This window comes from Zonotrichia leucophrys, chromosome 21 (assembly GCF_028769735.1).
Source record: "Zonotrichia leucophrys gambelii isolate GWCS_2022_RI chromosome 21, RI_Zleu_2.0, whole genome shotgun sequence".
Classification (NCBI taxonomy): domain Eukaryota; kingdom Metazoa; phylum Chordata; class Aves; order Passeriformes; family Passerellidae; genus Zonotrichia; species Zonotrichia leucophrys.
In genome coordinates, this window is record NC_088190.1 from 1,665,444 (window position 1) to 1,688,029 (window position 22,586).

Sequence of the window (22,586 nt, forward strand, 5' to 3'; positions counted from 1 at the left end):
GGATATTATGGGATATAACGGGAGCAGGTGGATGTCTGGGTTGGGGCTGCAGGAATTCAGGGATCTCAATCAGCCTCTCCTCCCTCTGAAGCTTTCAGCAAAGGTGTCTGTGCATTAATTTACTGCTATTTGTGCATTAATATTCTGGTATTTGTGCATTAATTTTCTGGTATTTGTGCATTAATTTCCTGGTATTTGTGCATTAATTTCCCGGTATTTGTGCATTAATATTCTGGTATTTGTGCATTAATTTTGTGGTATTTGTGCATTAATTTTCTGGTATTTGTGCATTAATTTTCTGGTATTTGTGCATTAATTTTGTGGTATTTGTGCATTAATATTGTGGTATTTGTGCATTAATTTCCTGGTATTTGTGCATTAATATTCTGATATTTGTGCATTAATATTCTGGTATTTGTGCATTAATTTTCTGGTATTTGTGCATTAATTTACTGCTATTTGTGCATTAATTTTCTGGTATTTGTGCATTAATTTTGTGGTATTTGTGCATTAATTTCCTGGTGTTTGTGCATTAATTTTCTGGTATTTGTGCATTAATTTTCTGGTATTTGTGCATTGATTTCCTGCTGTTTGAGCATGAATTTTCTGGTGTTTCTGCATTAATTTCCTGGTGTTTGTGCATTAATTTCCTGGTATTTGTGCATTAATTTTCTGGTATTTGTGCATTAATATTCTGGTATTTGTGCATTAATTTCCCGGTGTTTGTGCATTAATTTTGTGGTATTTGTGCATTAATATTCTGGTATTTGTGCATTAATATTCTGGTATTTGTGCATTAATTTCCCGGTATTTGTGCATTAATTTCCTGGTATTTGTGCATTAATTTCCCGGTATTTGTGCATTAATTTCCTGGTATTTGTGCATTAATATTCTGGTATTTGTGCATTAATTTTGTGGTATTTGTGCATTAATTTCCTGCTGTTTGTGCATGAATTTTCTGGTGTTTGTGCATTAATTTCCTGGTATTTGTGCATTAATTTACTGCTATTTGTGCATTAATTTCCTGCTATTTGTGCATTAATATTCTGGTATTTGTGCATTAATATTCTGATATTTGTGCATTAATTTTGTGGTATTTGTGCATTAATTTCCTGGTATTTGTGCATGAATTTTCTGGTGTTTGTGCATTAATTTCCTGGTGTTTGAGCATTAATTTCCCTGTCGAGGGGACCCAGGTGTCCCAGCCCCGTGTCCCCACGGGCAGCCCCGGGCTGAGCAAAGCTCCCAATGCTCCTCCCCGCAGATTGGCCAACATTCCCGGGGCAGGGCAGCTCCTGCCTTCCCCACTCCTCCTTCCCTTTATAAGCGCCTTCTCCCTTCTTCCAGCTCATTCCACACCGGCAGGACTTTGGATTTCTCGCAGTTTTCTTTCCTTTTTTTCTTTTTTTTTTCCACTCTCTACTTATTGGCCTGCTGCCAGTGCCTCTCACGGCCAAAGTTTTATCTGTAGGGATATATATATATATATATATTATTTTTTAATATTATTTTTCAAGCCAAGCCCAGCTGCACACTAGCAAACCCCGCTCCTGGGGCGAGCTTAACCCGGCAGAGGAGGAGGACGAGCAGCAGGAGCTGCCTGTGCTCCAGCTCTCCCTGTCACGATGGATTTATGGCTTTAAAAGGAGTGGGGGGGAGGAAGGAAAGAGAATTCCCTGCCCGAGCCAGAGCTCGCAGCGCAGCCAAAGCCAGCCCGGAGCTGCAGGATGGCTCCGGGGGCTGCAGGACACGGGCTATGACCGAGCTCGGGCTCTGCTGGGCCCCCTCAGGTGGATTCAAGGCGCTCTGGGCAGCACCAGGCTCGGCTATGTTGGCCAAGGTGGTGTTTTCGCTTCTGCTGTGGCTGAATTTTGCTGCGGGGCAGGACACACCTGAGCCAGGTGAGTGCTGGAAAGGTTCCTGTGCTGCTTTATCCCGTTCCCTGCCTCCTGCTTGCCTCAAAAATCCCTTTTCAGAATAAAAATTGAGCCTACAGTGCTGCTTTCGCTTTTTCTGCCGCTGTGTTTTGCTGTGGGACAGGACACACCTGAGCCAGGTGAGTGCCGGAAAGGTGAAACGCTCCTGTGCTGCTTTATCCCGTTCCCTGCCTCCTGCTTGCCTCAAAAATCCCTTTTCAGAATAAAAATTGAGCCTACAGTGCTGCTTTCGCTTTTTCTGCCGCTGTATTTTGCTGTGGGACAGGACACACCTGAGCCAGGTGAGTGCCTGGAAAGTAAAGGGTTCCCGCTCTGCTTTTCCCTGTTCTTTGCCTCCTGCTCTCCTCAAAAATCCCTTTTCAGAATAAAAACTGAGCTTGCAGTGCTGCTTTCCCTTTTTCTGTGGCTGAATTTTGCTGTGGGACAGGACACACCTGAGCCAGGTGAGTGCCTGGGGAGGCAAAGCGTTCCTGCTCTGCTTTACCCCATTCCCTACCTCCTGCTCCCATTAAAAACCCTTTTAGAATAAAAACTGAGCCTACAGTGCTGCTGTCCCTTTTTCTGTGCCTGCATTTTGCTGTCAGTTTGCTCACCTGAGCCAGGTGAGTGCCTGAACAGCGAAACGTTCCTCAGCGGCTTTTCCCCATTCCCTACCTCCTGCTCTCCTCAAAAACCCTCCTCAGGATAAAAACTGAGCCTACGGTGCTGCTTTAGGTGTTTGCTGCTTTTAGAAGTGCTTGTGCACAAGAAACCTCTCTGCAATTGCAGAAAGAAATTACTTAGAATGTAATTTTTTGTGTTTGTTGCCAGTGGGGAAGAGGAAATTGTTCAGAAATTCAGAGTTAAAGGAACCCCATGGAAAAGTGCTCGCTGCTCACTGAGGGCTCTGAGGGAAGCCAGCGGTGATTAACGCTCTGCTCTCTCCTGATCGCTGTAATTCAATCGCTTCGGCTCTAAAACTTCGGCTTTTCTTTCTCCCGGGAGCTGCAGATGGGAAACGATGACGGGGCAGAGCTGGAATTGGGAGAGGGATGGATGGATGGACGGATGGATGGATGGACGGATGGTGTCCCATTCCTGGGCAGGACTCACCCCTCAGTGGTGGCTGAGCTGCTGCAGTTCAGTCTGTCCTGGTTTGGAGAAGGTTCTGGGGCTGCAGGGATGGTTCTGGTGGGTTCTGTGCCTGCAGGGATGGTTCTGGTTGGTTCTGTGCCTTCAGGGATGGTTCTGTGCCTTCAGGGATGGTTCTGTGCCTGCAGGGATGGTTCTGGTGGGTTCTGTGCCTGCAGGGATGGTTCTGGTTGGTTCTGTGCCTGCAGGGATGGTTCTGGTTGGCTCTGTGCCTGCAGGGATGGTTCTGGTGGGTTCTGTGCCTTCAGGGATGGTTCTGTGCCTGCAGGGATGGTTCTGGTTGGTTCTGTGCCTTCAGGGATGGTTCTGTGCCTGCAGGGATGGTTCTGGTTGGCTCTGTGCCTGCAGGGATGGTTCTGGTTGGTTCTGTCGCTCCAGGGAGGGCTCTGTTTGATTTTCAGGGCACCTGGGAACTGCAAGCACTGGGAAACCAGAGGGAACCTCGTGTCTGCCCCTCCGTGTCCCACTGGGGTCTGTCCCTGTGTCCCAGGCTGGATTTTATCAATGTCCCAGTTGAGTTCAGATCCCTCACAGGGTGCTCGGGTTTGTCCCTCAGTGTCCCAGGCTGGATTTTGTCCCTCCATGTCCCACTGTCCCTCACGGGGGTGCTGGATTTCGTCCCTCAGTGTCCCATTGGGGCAGTTACAGTTCTGCAGCTCCTGGCATTGTCCCAGCTCTCCAATCCACCCCTGGCAGCAGCAATTCCCATTGTCCTGCCCTCCTGCCACCCCGGGATCCTGTGGCACATTCCCATTGTCCTGCTCTCCTGGTGGCAGCCCGTGGCATTTTCCCAGCCCGTGGCATTTTCCCAACCCGTGGCATTTCCCAGCCCGGGCTCTGAACAATGCTCAGGCCTTCAGGGGCTGTGCCAGAGCCAGCCTTGGCATTGCACAAGGGCTGTGCCCTGCTCCAGAGGCTGGGTGTGGGCTCGGGATCAGCTGGGTTTGGGTGGATCGGTGTTTGGGCTGAGCTGGGTTTGAAGAAGGTGAAGAAGAACAACCTGCCTCCACCCTAAAACCTCATCTTGCTTCATATTTATTTCTATATTCTAAAACCCCCAAACTTTTTTTTTTTCCACCTGTGATTTTACAGGTTTTCCACCCTGTGATTTTACACACTTCTAACCAACTCCACACCCACAATCCCAGTGCTATAATTCCATTTTGGAACACTGCACTGGCCTGGGGATGTGGAGAAAGGCTCTCTTTGGGTCTGTACCTTTAAACCCAGAAAATTTAAATTCCTCAGCACGCAGGTTTCCAGCCCAAGCAGTGAGAGAAGACAAGAGTGGGATGTCAAGCAGAATTACCCCAGACAGGAGCTGATCCCTGCTGGCTGTGAGGGAGCCCCAGAGCCCGGGGCTGTGTGAATCAGCCCGTGCTCAGCTCCAGCCCGGATGTCTCCTGTCAGCATCAGGGGAAGCCTGGCCAGCTGCTTTCCTCCTCCTCCTCCTCCTCCTCTGGAAAAGCCAGCAGCCAGCGTTGTGTTTCCATGGGGACATTTTCCTTCCCAAATCCAGCCCTTCCAAACACTTCAGAGCCCGGGGCATTGACCCAGCCTCGCACAGGGGGTGACAGCAGGACCCTGCAGTGTCCCTGTCCCTGCCCAGGCCCCAGCAGAGCCCAGGGGTCACATCTCAGTTATCCCTCGTACTGAAAATGCTCACGGGTGCTCCAGATCCCCCCTGAAAAATGAGAAATCCTCCCCTGGCACCTGGCCACGCCGTCTGCAGGGCCTGGGAGCAGCAGCTGCTTGCGTGAGCAGGGATTTGGTGCTTCCAAACCTCCACCTCTGGCACGGATGGCATGTTTGTGCTGGATGCAGGACAAGGAGCGGGAGGAAGGATGAGGGAATGGAGAGCCTGGACCTGCAGGGAGGCTGATTGCAGTGTCTGCTTGCTTTGTGAGCCCTGCCACGCTCCTGATGGGGGCAGAGCCTTTGTCTTCATTTTATTTATTTTTATGTTTTTTAATGGATTCTTTCTGCTGAGCAGGAGGAATTTGTTTCCATCTCGTGCAAACAGGAGTCAGTGTCACACATGGGATGGGGTTGGAATGAAGGAGAAGCTTCAGCCCCAAAACACCCCCTGCCCTCCAGCTGTGTGGTTAACCAAGGCAGAGCCCTGTGGGGTCAGGATGGGGCTCTCCCTAATTAACAGCAATGAGTAATTAACAGCAATGAGTAACGGGGAAAACCAGCATTTATGGGATGGGAATGTGGTGCCCCAGAGCTGCAGGGCACAGACAAAAGGACACAGCTGTGACTCCCCTTTGTTCTTTTGGGGTTTCACAAAAAGGACACAGCTGTGACTCCCCAAACCTTTGCTCTTGTGGGGTTTTACCCAAAAGATTTGGCTGTGACTCCTCTTTGTTCTTTTGGGGTTTCGCACAAAAGGACACAGCTCTGACTCCTCAAACCTTTGCTCTTTTGGAGTTTCACATAAAAGGACACAGCTCTGACTCCTCAAACCTTTGCTCTTTTGGGGTTTCACATAAAAGGACACAGCTGCGATTCCCTAAACCTTTGTTCTTTTGGAGTTTCACATAAAAGGACACAGCTGTGATTCCCTAAACCTTTGTTCTTTTGGGGTTTCACCCCAAAGGACACGGCTGTGACTCCTCTTTGTTCTTCTGGGGTCTCACCCCAAAGGACGTGGCTGTGCCTCCCCAAACCTATGGTTTTTGGTGGTTTCACCCCAAAGGACACAGCTGTGACTCCTCTTTGTTCTTCTGGGGTTTCACCCCAAAGGACGTGGCTGTGCCTCCCCAGACCTCTGGTTTTTGGTGGTTTCACCCCAAAGGACACAGCTGTGACTCCCCTTTGTTCTTCTGGGGTTTCACCCAAAGAACACGGCTGGGACTCCCCAGCCTGTGCAGGTTTTGGGCTCTCAGCCCTCACTGATGCAGTTCCCTCTCTCTGCCCTGCAGCTCCCCAGCCCTCCGCCTCCAACACCGAGGGCGACCTCCTGTTCCTGCTGGACAGCTCTGCCAGCGTCTCCCGCTATGAGTTCTCCAAGGTCAAGGAGTTCATGTGGGACCTCCTGCAGCCGTTCGCCTTCGGGCCCAGGGATGTGCAGGCCAGCATCATCCACATCAGCACGGCCCCCAGCATGGAGTTCCCCTTTGACCGGCACCTGAGCGGGGCCGGCCTGCGCGGCGCCATCGCGGCCACGCGCCAGCGCATGGGCGACACCAACACGGGCAAGGCGCTGGCCCTGGCCAAGGAGAAGCTCTTCAGCAGCCAGGCCGGGGCCAGGCCCGACGTGCCCAAGGTGCTGGTGTGGGTGACGGACGGCTTCTCCACCGACGACATCTCGGAGCCCATGCAGCTGCTGAAGGACATGGGGGTCACCGTGTTCATCGTCAGCACCGGCCGCGGGAATTTCCTGCAGCTGTCGGCGGCCGCCAGCGCGCCCTCGGAGGCGCACCTGCACTTTGTGGACGTGGATGACCTGCCCATCATCACCCCGGAGCTCAGGGACGCCATCCGAGGTACGCGGGCACCAGCAGGGCTCAGAGTGGGCACAGAGGGTGGAGGCCGTGACCTGTTGGTGTGGGTGATCCCCAGCTGGGCAATAACGTGCTCTGACCCCACGGTTCAGAGCTATTGCTTCATTAAAACTGTATGACATTAATACTGTATTATAACTACACTAAAGAGAATAATGTGCTCTGACCCCATGCTTCAGAGCTATTGCTTTATTGAACTATATTATATGGCATTAATACTGTATTATAACTACACTAAAGAGAATAATGTGCTCTGACCCCATGGTTCAGAGCTATTGCTTTATTAAACTACATTATATGGCATTAATACTATATTATACGGCATTAATACTGTATTATAACTATATTGAAGAGAATAATCTGCTCTGACCCCATGGTTCAGTGGGCTGAACAATTGCCATATTATATTAATTATATTATACTGTACTATATGATATATAGTATACTATATATAGTATACTATACTATATATAGTATACTATACTATAGTATACTGTATAGTATACTATACTATATTAATGCTATTTTAATACTACATTATATTAATACTCTTAATTTAATATAGTATTAATATAGTATAGTGTATATGTATTATTATATTAATTATATAATATTATATATAGTTCTATCATTATAATACTATAATATATATGATATTATAATTATATATATAGTATTACATTAATACTGTATTATAACTATACTAAAGGGAATAATGTGCTCTGAATCCATGGTTCAGAACAATTGAAGAATTGCTTTATTATATTATATGACATTAATACTATATATACACTAACAATATAAATTATACTATATATACATATATAGTATATAAATGTATAATATACATTAGTATATGTTTATAATAATATATCTGTATATTATATATAATATACATATATAATAATAAATAATATAATATTATAACTATACTAAAGAGAATAATGCACTCTGACTCCATGATTCAGAAAGCTGAACAATTGCTTTATTAAAACTATACTATATTACATTAATACCATATTATTTATTATATATTATTAGTATTTTATATTATAACTATACTACATCATACTAAAGAAAAACCCGTGACTGTCTGCAGTTAGGCACAGCTTTGAGTGATTGGTTAATTAATATAAACAACCATCACCCCAATTCCCAAATCCCTGCCACAGGTCCAAGTACAAACCAAGGCTCCTGGGAGGTCTGGGACAAATATTTGCCCTCGGAATGTTTGTGTGAGTGGGACAGATTCCCCTTGGTGAGGTGAACTCGTGTTTGTGAGTTCAGCTGGGAACGAGGAACTCGGAATATCTGAGTTCCTTAAAACCCCACAAGTCTTTGGGATGAGTCATGCAGGTCAGGCATCTGCACACCCCAGGCAGAGCTCAAAACGCCCCACCTGCACAGGCTGTTAACCACAGGTTGCCCAAACTGGGATGATTTCACCTCAGTAAATTGTGGACACAAAGTGCCTGAGCCCCCTGAGCTGATTTTCACATTTAAAGTGGTTTTTATTATTTTTTTTTCCTCTTAAAATTTTCTGTCTCTGCGCCAGCTGATGGAGGAGCACAAACGTGTTGAGCACATCTAAAACGGGATGTGTGTCCCTGGCAAGGATTTGTTCCTGTCAGCTCCTTCCAGCTCTTGTTTGGGATAGATCTGAATCTCTAAAATTCACCATCAGGGGCTGAGACCTCCAACTGCCGCAGTTGCTCTCTTCAAAAACACAACTCAGGACAGTGCAGGCTGTCAGCATTGAGGCTATAGGAAAGGAATGTTTTTGTTCCATAAATCCCTGTTCTAACGTGCTCCACATCTGCCAGATCCCTGGCCTGACTTGGCCAGCAGAGCCTTGGAGGAGCAGCCCAGCCCTGCCTCGGCAGGCCAAGGTGGATTCTGTGCCCTCACAGGGTGCAGAGAGGGAAATGGCACTGGAAATGCCACTGGAAATGCCACTGGAAATGGCACTGAGCCAGAGCACCTGCAGTGTGAGACCCCAAAAGGGCAAAGGGGAGGCACAGATGTGTCCTTTGGGGTGAAACCCCAAAAAAACCACAGGTTTGGGGAGTCAGAGCTGTGTCCTTTGGGGTTAAACCCCAAAAGAACAAAGATTTGGGCAGTGACAATAATGCCCTTTTGTGTGAGACCCCAAAGAATGAAGGGGAGTCACAGCTGTGTCCTTTTTTTGTGAAACCCCAAAAAAACCAAAGGTTTGGGGAGTCAGAGCTGTGTCCTTTGGGGTTAAACCCCAAAAGAACAAAGATTCGGGCAGTCACAATAATGCCCTTTTGTGTGAGACCCCAAAGAATGAAGGGGAGTCACAGCTGTGTCCTTTTTTTGTGAAACCCCAAAAGAACAAAGATTTGGGGAGTTATAGGTTTATCCTTTTGGATGAAACCCCAAAAGAACAAGGTCTGGGGAGTCCCAGCCAAATCCTTTTGGGTTAAACCCCAAAAGAACAAAGAGGAGTCAGAGCTGTGTCCTTTTGTGTGAAGCCCCAAAAAAACTCAAAGGTTTGGGGAGTCCCAGCCATGTTCTTTTGGGTTAAAACCCAAAAGAACAAAGAGGACTCACAGCCATGTCCTTTTGTGTGAGACCCCAAAGGGATAAAGGTTTGGGGAGTCATAGCTATATCCTTTGGGAGAAACCCCATAAGAACAAAGATCTGGTTAGTCACAATAATGTCCTTTTGTGTGAGACCCCAAAGAATGAAGGGGAGTCACAGCTGTGATGTTTTGTGTGAAACCCCAAAAGAACAAAGAGGAGTCACAGCCATATTCTTTTTTGTGAAACCCCAAAAACCAAAAGTTTGGGGAGTCCCAGTTGTGTCCTTTTGGGTGAAACCCCAAAAGAACAAAGCAGATCTAAAACCTGCAGAGGTCAGGACTGTGCCTGAGGGCAGCGTCCATTCTGTGAACCCAGCAAGCCCTAAAACCTCCTGGGCTGGGGTTTTAATGCCAGGTGAGGTTCCCACAGGAACCCAGGGCTTGCCAAGTGCCAGATTTTGGTCAAACCACCTGATTTCACGTTAATAAAACCACTTAATCCACTGGTGCCTACCTGGAGGAGCTCAGAGCTCCACCACCCTTCCTGGCATGGCAGGGACAGGCAGCACCTTGGCAGGCAGGCATTAATTAATTCCAGCTCTGGAATGGTTTAATTATCACTCCTCTCTTATCTTCATCTCTGCTAATGTTAAAAAAACCCAAAAAAAAACCCCAGTGGAGTCTTTTGGAGAGGCACAAACAAGCTTTGTCAGGAGCTGCTCCCCTCTCCAGGCTGGGCTGTTTCCTGCCTGCTCCTCAGAAATTCCAAACCAGGGCTCCGTGCCAGGCTGCTGCTGCCTCAGGTGGGCTCAGCCTGCATGGGGAGATGTGCTGGGGCTGGAATGGCCCCAGAGCTGCTCAGGACAGGGGCTGGGGGTGCTCGCTGCCTGCTGTTCCTCAGCCCATGCAATCCTGAAGCCCCTCCTGTTTTTTCACAGCTTTTCCCACAGCTGTGTTTATGGGCCGTGTCAGCTTATGGGATTTTAGTTTAAAGATTAGTTCAAGAGCAAATGTTGTCTACATCTATTTCTGAGAAATAGATCTATTTCTGATCTCCTCTCTGCTCACAGGGTCTCACCACTCTTTTCTTTTTCTCTGTTCAAGTTTCTCATGGGATCACAGCTCTTTTTTGACATTTGCTTCCTTCAGCATGGAGGCCTTTTTGGTTAAACCCCAAAAGAATAAAGGGGAGTCACAGTCATGTCCTTTTTGAGAGAGACCCCCAAAAGAACAAAGGTTTGAGGAGTCACAGTCGTGTCCTTTTGGGTTAAATCCCAAAAGAACAAAGGTTTGAGGAGTCACAGTCGTGTCCTTTTGAGAGAGACCCCCAAAAGAACAAAGGTTTGAGGAGTCACAGTCGTGTCCTTTTGGGTTAAATCCCAAAAGAACAAAGGTTTGAGGAGTCACAGTCGTGTCCTTTTGAGAGAGACCCCCAAAAGAACAAAGGTTTGAGGAGTCACAGTCGTGTCCTTTTGGGTTAAACCCCAAAAGAATGAAGGGGAGTCACAGCTGTGCCCTTTGGTGTGAGAGCCCAAAAGAGCAGAGAGCACTCACAGCCATGTCTATGAACCATTGCCCCACACTTTGCAAGGTGGTGTAAGGGAAAGAGGAGTCGGGTGTATCAATGACATCCTTCACCATGGCTTCACAAGGTTTCCAGTGCCACGATCAGGACATCTTCCTGCAGAAAGCAGCTCCCAGCCAGCCTGGCTGTGGCACAGCTGGCTCCTGGCAGGCGCCTCCACCCTGCCAGAGGGAGGGGAAGGTTCTCAGGCTGTGCAGGAGCTCAGGCTCCCTCTGTTGTGCCCAAACTGTGGCATTTGGTGCTGGGGAAGGACCCTCTTGGTTGTGAAACCCAGGCATTCCTGTGAGCTGACATCAGCCCTGAGCCTGCAGCCGCTTGCTCAGTGCCCGGCCTTAAACTGGGCCTGCTGCCTCCTGCCAGCCCTTGGCACCACTCCTGAGCCAGGCTGTGCAGGAGCCTGCAAGCCCTGAGCATCCCCACGTCCCTCTGTGCTCAGGAAAGAGCATTTCTGACCCAAAACGGGTCCTGGGTTGTCCGGTTTTCGGCTGTTTGAAGGGCCTGGAAAGGCCCGGGGTGGCCTTGGGGCAGCCCGCGTATCAAAGGACGAGAAGAGGCTTCAGTTCTTCTTTCGGTCTTTATGTTTATTAATTGTTTATCTAAAAGATTTTCTTTCGGCCCGACAGAGCTCTGCTCAGCAGCCAGCCATGAGCACACTGTGCTGCCCTCCGGACAGTCACCTATCTTTATACCCATTGTTACGTGTACAATATTTATCATTTTTCCCCAATCCTTTTTATTCTTATTGCCCGGTGCACTTTTAGTAATGACCAATCCCAAAGTGCCACCATCATCATAGAAGATGGAGGAGAAGAAGAAGAAGAAGGAGGACAGGACACGCCCCAATTCCTCCATCTTACTTCTCTAAACCCCCCTGTACAGAAATCCTAAACCCTGTGTCTCACTCTCTAATTAACTCATCCCTTCACCATTCACCCCGGTGAAACCCTCCTGTCCTCATACAGGTGTCGTCTCCTGTGTAGGATCAAAGTCCAGCCACCAGACACTTCTGGAACATTCCAGGACTCCCGAGCCCCCCAAGGGTGCTCTCGGTGGCACCTCAGTGCTGAGGTGCTGAGATCCCACACTGGGTGGGTCCTGCTGCAGGGAAGGCTCTGAGCTCTGTCCCCACTGCCAGAATCAGAACCTTGCCCCACTCACATCAAAGTGATTTGTCCCAAATCCCAGCTGCAGCTTCTCTAAACCAGATTAGGACAGGTTCTTCTGTCTGGCTGCAGACAGAATTGTGATTACGTAAACTGTGATTGTGATTGTGATAATGTAAATTGTAACATCTGTATTGCCTCATCCTTCACATGAAACTAAAAATTAAAAAGAAAGTTTAAAAATAAATAAATAAAATACACAAAATAGAAATATATAAATAAAAATAAATGAGAACCTGTCCTAAACTGGGTCTGAGAACTGCAGGAGAACCTGTCCTGATTTGGGTCAGAGAAGCTGAAGGAGAACCTGTCCTGATTTGGGTCAGAAAATCTGCAAGACAACCTGTCCTGATGTGGGTCTGAAAGCTACAGAAAAACTTGTCCTAATCTGGGTCAGAGAAGCTGCAGAAGAACCTGTCCTAAACTGGGTCTGAAAACTGCAGGAGAACCTGTCCCAATCTCACCTGTCCCAATCTCACCTGTCCTAATCTAATTTGTCCTAATCTAACCCATCCTGAGGAGCTGCAGCTTGGATTTGGGACAAATCTGTCCTGTTCTGGCTGTTCTTGCTGCTGTTTTTGTTTTTACCCTCATGATGAAGCCAGCAGCATTCCTGCAAGTCTGATTTTGTGAGTTCTGCTGCAGGGAAGGCTCTGAGCTCTGTCCCCACCGCCAGAATCAGAACTTTGCCCCACTCACATCAAAGTGATTTGTCCCAAATCCCAGCTGCAGCTTCTCTGACCCAGTTTAGGTCAGGTTCTCCTGAAATCCTGTCCCAATTTGGGTCAGAGAAGCTGCAGGACCTGTCCTAGTCTGGGTCTGAGGAGCTGCAGCTGGGATTTGGGACAAATCTGTCCTGTTCTGGCTGTTCTTGCTGCTGGTTTTTTTGGTTTTTTTTCTCACCCTCATGATGAAGCCAGCAGCATTCCTGCAAGTCTGATCCTGATCTCTGCAGAGCTCCTGGCTGCAAAACGGTGTTTGGGGTCCCCAAGAGGCAGGAGGTGGAGGGAAAGTGTCACCAGGCAGGCACTGCCTCAGTCCAGTCCAGGATATTAATTATTATTAATTATTATTAATTATTACTAATTATTGCTGCTTCCCTCTGGGAGCAGAGGGGCTGGGAAACACCTTGAGTGCTGGATTGAGCCCTTTTCTGATTGAGCAACTGAGAGGTGTTTGAAAAACTTTTATTTTATTTTCAGTCTCATGTGAAGGGTGAGACAACACAGATGTTATAATTCACGCCATCACAATCAGAAGTTAATTACTTCTTCATTATAATACATTATAAGTAGTTTTTGGCTTATTTGCTTTAGCTACACCATGTTGTAAATGTTTTAAGGCCAATCATCTAAAATTACCCCTCGTGGCTCCTACTACAATGCATCTTTCACAGTTCTGTTTCTCCAGAGTGTCCAATCTTTTCTGTAAGGTCATCTTTTGAAACTTTTTTTTTCCTGGTTCCATTTCTCCCTCCACAATGTCTGTCCTGTTCCACGGCATTGCTAAATCAGCATTTCTTATCTCCAGGTTTGCGCACTGCGTGCATCTGTGTGAGCCTTCTGTTTGAGAACTCCCTGTAAATCCATTTCTCACCACTGTGGGCATTTATTTCTTTATTTTCTGTGCTTTATTCCCTTCTTTATATGCTGAAACTTCCAGTGCTCTGGCAACAAGGGGCAGAGCTGTTTGCTGTGGGCTTCTCCTTTGATCTGCCCCCTCCATTCACATTTTCCCTGCTCCCAGCTCACTAATTTCCATTCCCTGAGCTTCTGGCAGGGTTTTTGGCAGCGCTGAGCCCTTTCCTGTGCTCCCTGCCCCTTGGTGGATTGGTCCCTGAGGTTTGTGGGGCTCCCAGGAGGGTGCAGGGCCCCAGGATTTGGGATGGGATCGCTGGGATGGGCAGGGCACGGAGCAGGGAAATGTTCCTGCCAGGGAACAGCTCAGAGGAAAATCTGAGCCTGTTTTATTTGGTGCAGGGAAGCTGGCAGGGCTCAGAGCAGCTGAGCTAAAGGATGAGTCTGGGAAGGCAGAGCAGCCCCAAATTTGCAGCTTTGGGAGAGGATTTTGTGCCTCCCTTCACCTCCGTGCGATGGGGAGCCACTGAGAGCTCTGGGAGTGCCTGAGCATGAGCTGGAAGTGCTTTCATAAGGATTTAGGGGCTTTTCAAAGCTCTTAAAAATAATTTAAAAACAGATAAGATCTCCGTGTCACTTCCCTGGAGCTAGAAACAAAGTCCTGTGTGTTTGTGCCTCTCTGGAAGAGCAGAGAACAGCGGAATTGTGCCCAAAATGGGAGTGTCAGAAGGGCCAGGGAGCAGAGGGAGCTGCCCAGCGCCACCAGAGGGATTTGTGGTCTGGAATTTGTGCTCTGGAGCTCCAAGGTAGCACAAAAAAAAGGCTCAAAAAGGAGCTGTCCCCATCCCTGGGTGTGTGTGACAAAGCCTGGATGTGGCACTGGGTGCCAGGGTTGATGGTCTTGAAGGTCTCTTCCAACCTGGGGATTCTGAGAATTTGGGAGAATTTTGGGAATTCCCAGGAACTGGGGAGGTGCTGGAGTCACCGTCCCTGGGTGTGGCACTGGGTGCCAGGGTTTAATTGAGGGGTTGGGGCTGGGTTGGACTTGATCTTAAAAGTCTCTTCCAACCCAGAGATTCTGAGAACTCTGTGGTTCTGAGAATCCTGTGGATTCTGAGAATCCTGTGAATCATGTGAATTCTGTGGTGTTTTGGATTCTGTGGTTTTGTGGATTCTGAGAATTCTGTGATTGCATGGTTCTGTGAATTCTGTGATTCTGTGGTTTTATGGATTCTGTGAATCCTGTGAATCATGTGAATTCTGTGGTGTTTTGGATTCTGTGGTTCTGTGGATTCTGTGGATCATGTGGATTCTGTGGTTTTGTGGATTCTGAGAATTCCGTGATTCTGTGGTTCTGTGGATTCTGTGGTTTTGTGGATTCTGAGAATTCTGGGATTCTGTGGTTTTGTGGATTCTGAGAATTCTGGGATTCTGTGGTTTTGTGGATTCTGAGAATTCTGTGGATTCTGTGGTTCTGTGGATTCTGAGAATTCTGTGGATTCTGAGAATTCTGTGATTCTGTGGTTCTGTGGATTCTGTGGTTCTGTGGATTCTGTGGTTCTGTGGACTCTGAGAATTCTGTGGATTCTGAGAATCCTGTGTTTCTGTGGTTCTGTGGATTCTGTGAATCGTGGATTCTGTGGTTTTGTGGATTTCGTGCCTCGGGGGCAGGGAGAGGTGCGGTGCCAGCCCTGCTGGGGCACACGTGCAGCTGGCAGCGCCCACGCAGTCACCCAGGGGTGGTGCTGGATTAAGGGTTTTATTTTGACTCAGTAACTGAGTAAAAGACTTTCAAAATATTTTATTTTTTATTAATAAAAAATATTGTCCCTGTCCCTTTGCAGATGCCATCCGTGCCAACCGCCTGCACGCCACCGACGTCACCTCCAGCAGCTTCCGCCTGGTGTGGCCGCAGCTGCTGGCGCAGGACAGCGGCTTCTACAGCCTGGAGTACGGCCCGGGCAGCGACCCCGCTGCCAGGAGGGCGCTGCAGGTGCCCGGGGCACGGAGCAGCCTCGTGCTCACCCAGCTGGCACCGGCCACCACCTACGAGGTGGCGCTGACCCCCGAGTCCAACGTGCACTACTTCCCGCCGCAGAGAACCAGGGTCACCACCCTGCCAGGTAAGATGGCATGGATGGGACCAGGGGCACCAGGGGCACCACCCTGCCAGGTAAAATGGGCATGGATGGGACCAGGGGCACCAGGGGCACCACCCTGCCAGGTAAAATGGGCATGGATGGGGGCATCAGGGTCACCAACCTGCCAGGTAAACGGGCATGGATGGGACCAGGGGCACCAGGGGCACCACCCTGCCAGGTAAACGGGCATGGATGGGACCAGGGGCACCACCCTGCCAGGTAAAATGGGCATGGATGGGGGCATCAGGGGCACCACCCTGCCAGGTAAATGGGCATGGATGAGACAAGGGGCACCACCCTGCCAGGTAAATGGGCTTGGGCCAGGGGCACCACCCTGCCAGGTAAACGGGCATGGATGGGACCAGGGGCATCAGGGGCACCATTCTGCCAGGTAAGACGGGCATGGATGAGACAAGGGGCACCACCCTGCCAGGTAAATGGGCATGGATGGGACCAGGGGCACCAACCTGCCAGGTAAATGGGCATGGATGGGACCAGGGGCACCACCCTGCCAGGTAAACGGGCATGGCTGGGACCAGGGGCACCACCCTGCCAGGTAAGATGGCATGGATGAGACAAGGGGCACCAACCTGCCAGGTAAACGGGCATGGCTGGGACCAGGGGCACCACCCTGCCAGGTAAACGGGCATGGATGGGACCAGGGGCACCACCCTGCCAGGTAAATGGGCATGGATGGGGGCATCAGGGGCACCACCCTGCCAGGTAAATGGGCTTGGGCCAGGGGCACCAACCTGCCAGGTAAATGGGCATGGATGGGGGCATCAGGGGCACCACCCTGCCAGGTAAATGGGCATGGATTGGGCCAGGGGCACCACCCTGCCAGGTAAAATGGGCATGGATGGGGGCATCAGGGGCACCACCCTGCCAGGTAAATGGGCATGGCTTGGGCCTTGGGCACCACTGTGCCAGGTAAAATGGCATGGCATACACCTGGGGGCACCAATTCTACTGGGTTGATTTCACTTCCTTGCTGCGTTGATTTAAATTCTTTGCTGGCTTGATTTTAATTCCACTGGGTTGATTTGAATTCCTTGCTGGGCTGATTTTAGTTCCACTGGGTTGATTTTAATTCTTTGCTGGGCTGATTTTCATTCCTTGCTGCATTGATTTCAATTCCACTGGGCTGATTTTAATTTCAATGGGTTGATTCGAATTATTTGCTGGGTTGATTTCAGTTCCCCTGGGTTGATTTTAATTCCTTGTTGGATTGATTTTCATTCCACTGGGTTGATTTGAATTCCTTGCTGGGCTGATTTTCATTCCTTGCTGCATTGATTTCAATTCTACTGGGCTGATTTTAATTTCAATGGGTTGATTCGAATTATTTGCTGGGTTGATTTGAAATCCTTACTGGGCTGATTTCAGTTCCCCTGGGTTGATTTTAATTCCTTGTTGGATTGATTTTCATTCCACTGGGTTGATTTTAATTCCTTGCTGGGCTGATTTTAATTCCTTGCTGCATTGATTTCAATTCCACTGGGCTGATTTTAATTTCAATGGGTTGATTTGAATTATTTGCTGGGTTGATTTTACTGCCTTGCTGGGTTGATTTTACTGCCTTGCTGGGTTGATTTTAATTCCTTGTTGGATTGATTTTCATTCCACTGGGTTGATTTTAATTCCTTGTTGGATTGATTTTCATTCCACTGGCTTGATTTGAATTCCCCACCCCTGAACCCCAATATGACGCACACCAATAATTCTCATTAAATCCTCACCCTCACCTCTCTCCCCCTTTTCCAGAGGAGATCAGCCCGGTTCAGGTTCTCATCTCGGACTGTGGGCCCCGCAGCCTGCAGGTGAGCTGGGCTCCCGTCCTGGACACCGTGGCCTCCTACCAGGTGCTCTACGGGCCCCTGCCGGGGGGCTCGGCCCGGCTGCTGCAGGTGGGTGGCGGCCACAACAGCACCGTGCTGGAGCAGCTGGCGCCCAACACCACCTACCTGGTGACAGTGACAGCCATCTACAGGTCTGGCACCGAGAAATCCCTCTCAGCCAAGGCCTGCACCCTGCAAGGTGAGTGATGGCAGCACAGAGAGGGTCACCTGCCCCAGGGGGGACCCGGAATCCAGCCCCTGGGTGGGGTTTGGCTATGCAGAACCCAGGTGTTCATTATTCAGAATCCAGTATTTCATTATTCAGAATCCAGCCCCTGGGTGGGGTTTTGTTATGCAGAATCCAGGTGTTTATTATTCAGAATCCAGGTGTTTATTATTCAGAATCCAGGTGTTTATTATTCAGAATCCAGTATTTCATTATTCAGAATCCAGCCCCTGGGTGGGGTTCTGTTATGCAGAATCCAGGTGTTTGTTATTCAGAATCCAGGTGTTTATTATTCAGAATCCAGGTGTTTATTATTCAGAATCCAGGTGTTTATTATTCAGAATCCAGTATTTCATTATTCAGAATCCAGCCCCTGGGCGGGGTTTTGTTCTGCAGAATCCAGGTGTTTATTATTGAGAATCCAGGTGTTTATTATTCAGAATCCAGGTGTTTATTATTCAGAATCCAGCCCCTGGGCGGGGTTTTGTTATGCAGAATCCAGGTGTTTGTTATGCAGAATCCAGGTGTTTATTATTCAGAATCCAGGTGTTTATTATTCAGAATCCAGGTGTTCATTATTCAGAATCCAGTATTTCGTTATTCAGAATCCAGTCCCTGGGTGGGGATTTGTTATGCAGAATCCAGGTGTTTATTATTCAGAATCCAGTATTTCATTATTCAGAATCCAGCCCCTGGGTGGGGTTTTGTTATGCAGAATCCAGGTGTTTATTATTCAGAATCCAGGTGTTTATTATTCAGAATCCAGTATTTCATTATTCAGAATCCAGCCCCTGGTGGGGTTTTTGTTTGCAGAATCCAGGTGTTTATTATGCAGAATCCAGGTGTTTGTTATTCAGAATCCGGGTGTTTATTATTCAGAACCCAGCCCCTGGGTGGGGCTTTCTTATTCAGAGTCCAGGTGTTTATTATTCAGAATCCAGCCCCTGGGTGGGGCTTTGTTATGCAGAATCCAGTATTTCATTATTCAGAACCCAGCCCCTGGGCGGGGTTCTGTTCTGCAGAATCCAGGTGTTTGTTATGCAGAATCCAGGTGTTTATTATTCAGAATCCAGGTGTTTGTTATTCAGAATCCAGTAGTTCATTATTCAGAATCCAGCCCCTGGGTGGGGTTTTCTTATGCAGAATCCAGGTGTTTATTATTCAGAATCCAGTGTTTCATTATTCAGAATCCAGGATTTATTATTCAGAATCCAGCCCCTGGGTGGGGTTTTGCTATGCAGAATCCAGGTGTTTATTATTCAGAATCCAGGTGTTTATTATTCAGAATCCAGGTGTTTATTATTCAGAATCCAGCCCCTGGGTTGGGTTTTGTTCTGCAGAATCCAGGTGTTTATTATTCAGAATCCAGTATTTCATTATTCAGAATCCAGCCCCTGGGCGGGGTTCTGTTATGCAGAATCCAGGTGTTTATTATTCAGAATCCAGCCCCTGGGTGGGGTGTTGTTATGCAGAATCCAGGTGTTTGTTATGCAGAATCCAGGATTTCATTATTCAGAATCCAGTTTTTATTATTCAGAATTCAAAGCCTGCATTCCCTTCTCTCTCTCAGGGGTTTCTGTTTCAGGCATTCCAAACCCTCAGAGCAGCCCCCAGGGCTGGGAAATTCTGTGCTCATCACCGATCTTGTTTCACCACACACTGACCAAAATTGGGTTTTCCCCCCGTTTTTAGGAGTAAGACTCCTCCTAGTGGAGTTTATTGCAGGCAGGAGGAAAAAGAGTACAGTGGAGACAGATGCATAAAAACACATTCATTTGTTTATTTATTACATTTATTAATTAGATATTATTTAATATTATATAAATTATTATTAATTTAATTATTAATTGTCTTTATTTATTAATATTATTTCAATATTAAACCAATAAATTAATTCAAATTTATTTATGCATTTAACGCATAAAATACGTTTAATTATTTATTAAATTCATTATTTAAATATTCAATATTATATTAATTATTACTAATTTAATTGCTAATTTTCTTTATTATTTTTATTTAAATATTCAATAAATTTATTTATTTATTAAAATTTATTTATGCATTTAATGCATGAAAATACATTATTTAATTTATTATTTAGATATCATTTAATATTATAATAATTGTTATCAATTTAATTATTATTTTCATTTATTAATTAATATTATAATAATTGTTATTAATTAATATTGTTTAAATAATAAATAAATTTCTTTATTAAAGTTTATTTATGCATCTAATGCATAAAAACAAGGGGTGAGATCTGTGACTCAGATGTGGAGAATGGGTGACTAAAGCTGACATTTGTATTCCTCGTGTTCTGGCATTTTAATTCCTCGTGTTCTGACATTTGAATCCCTTATTTTCTGACATTTTAATTCCTTGTGTTGTGACATTTCTGTTCCTTGTGTCCCTCCAGCCACCGAGGCCCAAGGATCCAGGCCCAGGGAGCAGCACAGGCCGCAGTGAGCTCCAAGGTCTGGAATGGACAAAGATTTGGACAAAACAAGGAGGAGTCAGGGGAGGAAGCAGCTCCTGCCCCAGGCTGTGCTGTCCCCACCGGTGTCCAGCCCAAACCTGGCCCCAGCCAAGCTCTGCCAGCTTTAAAGGCTTGGCTGGGTGCGTGGAACAGCCAAGTGTGACTAAAAAAGTGACTAAAAGATGCCCAATGTGTCCCCATTTCACAGAAGGCAGAGTGCTGGACCCTCACCTTGCTTGCTCCTGTTCTCTGTTTACTCAAGGTTGATGCAGGTTTCTTTTTGCATGAGCACATTCAGGATTTGGCTGTTCCAATTCCATCCTGGCCAAATCCAGCCCTGAATCCAAGCCATTCCCTGGAGGGAATGAGAGAGCAGGAACCCCAAAATCCTGGCAATGTGCTTCCCTCACAGGAGGCAGAGTGGTGGATCCCCACTCTTGCTGGATCCTGTTTTCTATTTATTCAAGGTTCATGCAGGTTTCTTTTTGCATGAGCTCATTCAGTATTTGGGTATTTATCTTCCATCCTGGCCAAATCCATTCCTGAGTCCAACCCATTCAGGAGAATTCAGAGGGCAGGAACCCCAAAATCCTGGCGTTGTGCTTCCCTCCAGAGCCCAGAAAAGCCAAACAAAACCATGTAAAACATTTATTTCTGTTTCTGTGCTCCTGCCTGGATCATTGCTCTGGCATTCCTTTTCACCAGATGGGAGTGCTGCTGTCCTCGTGGAGATTAATTAGCCTGTTCTGTGATTAATTACAGGCAATAATTCTCCAGCTCTATCATTCCTCTGCACTCTGAACACACACAGCACATCTCTGGTGTCTTGTCTTGGGCTTCCACCCAGTGCTAAGCTTGAGCTACACTTAAAAATCAATGTTTTTAAGGTAAAAAAGAGTAAATCTAATTATTTTCCTTTGCCCCTAAGCTTGAACTTGCTGTGTCTAAGCCACTCTGGAAAGGGGAGCTAGGAAAAAAAAAAAAAAGAAAGAAAGATAAATTAATTATAAATACCTAGTGACCAAGCAAATGGTTTCAAAGTTCAGAGCTTAGGGCTGTAAAGAAATGTAGATATTTCTCTGCTAACCCCCAGCATCAGTGGGAACACCCTCCCTCAGTAACTCTTGCTCTATTTTAAATTTATTGCTTATTTTCCCTCCATGTGGAACTTGGTTTTGAAGCAGTGCTGTTTGTGGAGAGCCCCATTCAGCCTCAAAAATCCTTCTTAAAACAGCTTAAATCAGCTCCTTTTGGAGCTGAGAGGAATTTTATCCCCGACTTTGTCTCCTGAGAGCTGAATCCTTCATCTCCACCTTTCTGGAGCATTTTTCCTTGGGCTGCCTTGTTCAGGAGAGAAGGGAGGTGAGTCATTCATTAACTCTATAAAGAGATTTTCATGTGGTTTTTGTCCTCCTCTGGAATGTGCATTTGTGACTGATTAATCTCAGTGCTGAAAGGATCACAAAGCCCCTGGAACTGCTCATGCAATAAAATGATTTTGTTTCTTCTCGCTGTAGGACAGAAAATAAGTTTGCACAACTTCCTGCATAGTTTATTAATGCATTAATTTTCATCCCCCCCTCAGTTGTAACACAGCCTTTTGAAGACAAATAAATATAAATATGAGAGCTACTGAATGGTTCCTTTGTGCTTGCTGGGAAATCTGTGGGGTTTTATGGGGGGGAATTGTGGGTTTTGTTCCACGGGTTGAAAAGCTGGAATTTATAGAATCATAAAAGTTGGGAAAAGCTTCTGAGATCACCCTTAAATCATAATTTTAAATGAAGTGTGTGTTCCACCCATGCCTGAATAACCAGATTTACCCCAAATTTTACTCCCATCCCTCAAAAAATGTGTGGGAAATGTAAAAAACAGAAATATTTTGGTCTTGATGAAACGTCAGTTCCAAAATGATGATTTCCAGGGAAATCCTGCTCTTTATCCCACATAACCACAAATAAGGGTTTCCCTGTGCTCCCCTTTTCTTTTCCACTTTCCCATCACCTTTCCCACTCCAAAATGATGGATTATGAGCTGATTTCCAGGGAAATCCTGTTCTTTATCCTACATAGCCACAGGTTTCTCCTCGCTCCTCTTTTCCCATCCTCTCTGCCATTCCAAGGAGAGAATTTCGAGGGAAATCCAGGAAAACCCCAAGGGAAATTCGGGATAACACCAAAAGCTATCTGGGATAACACCAAATTGGGGCTGATTTCGGAGGAAATCTGGGATAAACCCCAGGGGAAATTCAGAATAACGCCAAGGGAAATTGGGATAACCCCAAGGGAAACCCGGGATAATCCCAAGGAGAAATCTGGGATAACTCCAAGGGAAACCCGGGATAACGGCAAACTGGGGCCGATTTCCAGGGAAACCCGGGACAATGCCAAGGGAATCCCGAGATAACGCTAAACGGGGGCCGATTTCGGAAGAAATCCGGGATATTCCTGA

The 22,586-nt window shown here is 47.1% G+C and overlaps 2 protein-coding genes across 2 annotated transcripts in view; one reads left to right on the forward strand and one right to left on the reverse strand.

Annotated features, from left to right (window-relative positions):
* Positions 1-22,586, reverse strand: part of FNDC10 (fibronectin type III domain containing 10) — a 134,991-nt gene that overhangs the window by 11,149 nt on the left and 101,256 nt on the right. The window lies entirely within an intron of this gene.
* VWA1 (von Willebrand factor A domain containing 1) lies at positions 1,433-21,767 on the forward strand. Its single transcript, XM_064730646.1, has 5 exons — positions 1,433-1,901; positions 5,996-6,559; positions 15,293-15,571; positions 17,354-17,626; positions 20,076-21,767. The coding sequence occupies exons 1-5, from the start codon at positions 1,634-1,636 to the stop codon at positions 20,123-20,125; spliced, it is 1,434 nt and encodes a 477-aa protein (XP_064586716.1). The 5' UTR covers positions 1,433-1,633; the 3' UTR covers positions 20,126-21,767.

What these genes read in the sequence shown, in the direction of transcription:
- VWA1 (XM_064730646.1), top strand. Translation starts at nt 1,634, where the DNA reads ATGGCTTTAAAAGGAGTGGGGGGGAGGAAGGAAAGAGAATTCCCTGCC. An exon ending in GCAGGACACACCTGAGCCAG is followed by an intron (nt 1,902 to 5,995) that starts GTGAGTGCTGGA and finishes TCTGCCCTGCAG; the next exon opens with CTCCCCAGCCCTCCGCCTCC. An exon ending in GCTCAGGGACGCCATCCGAG is followed by an intron (nt 6,560 to 15,292) that starts GTACGCGGGCAC and finishes GTCCCTTTGCAG; the next exon opens with ATGCCATCCGTGCCAACCGC.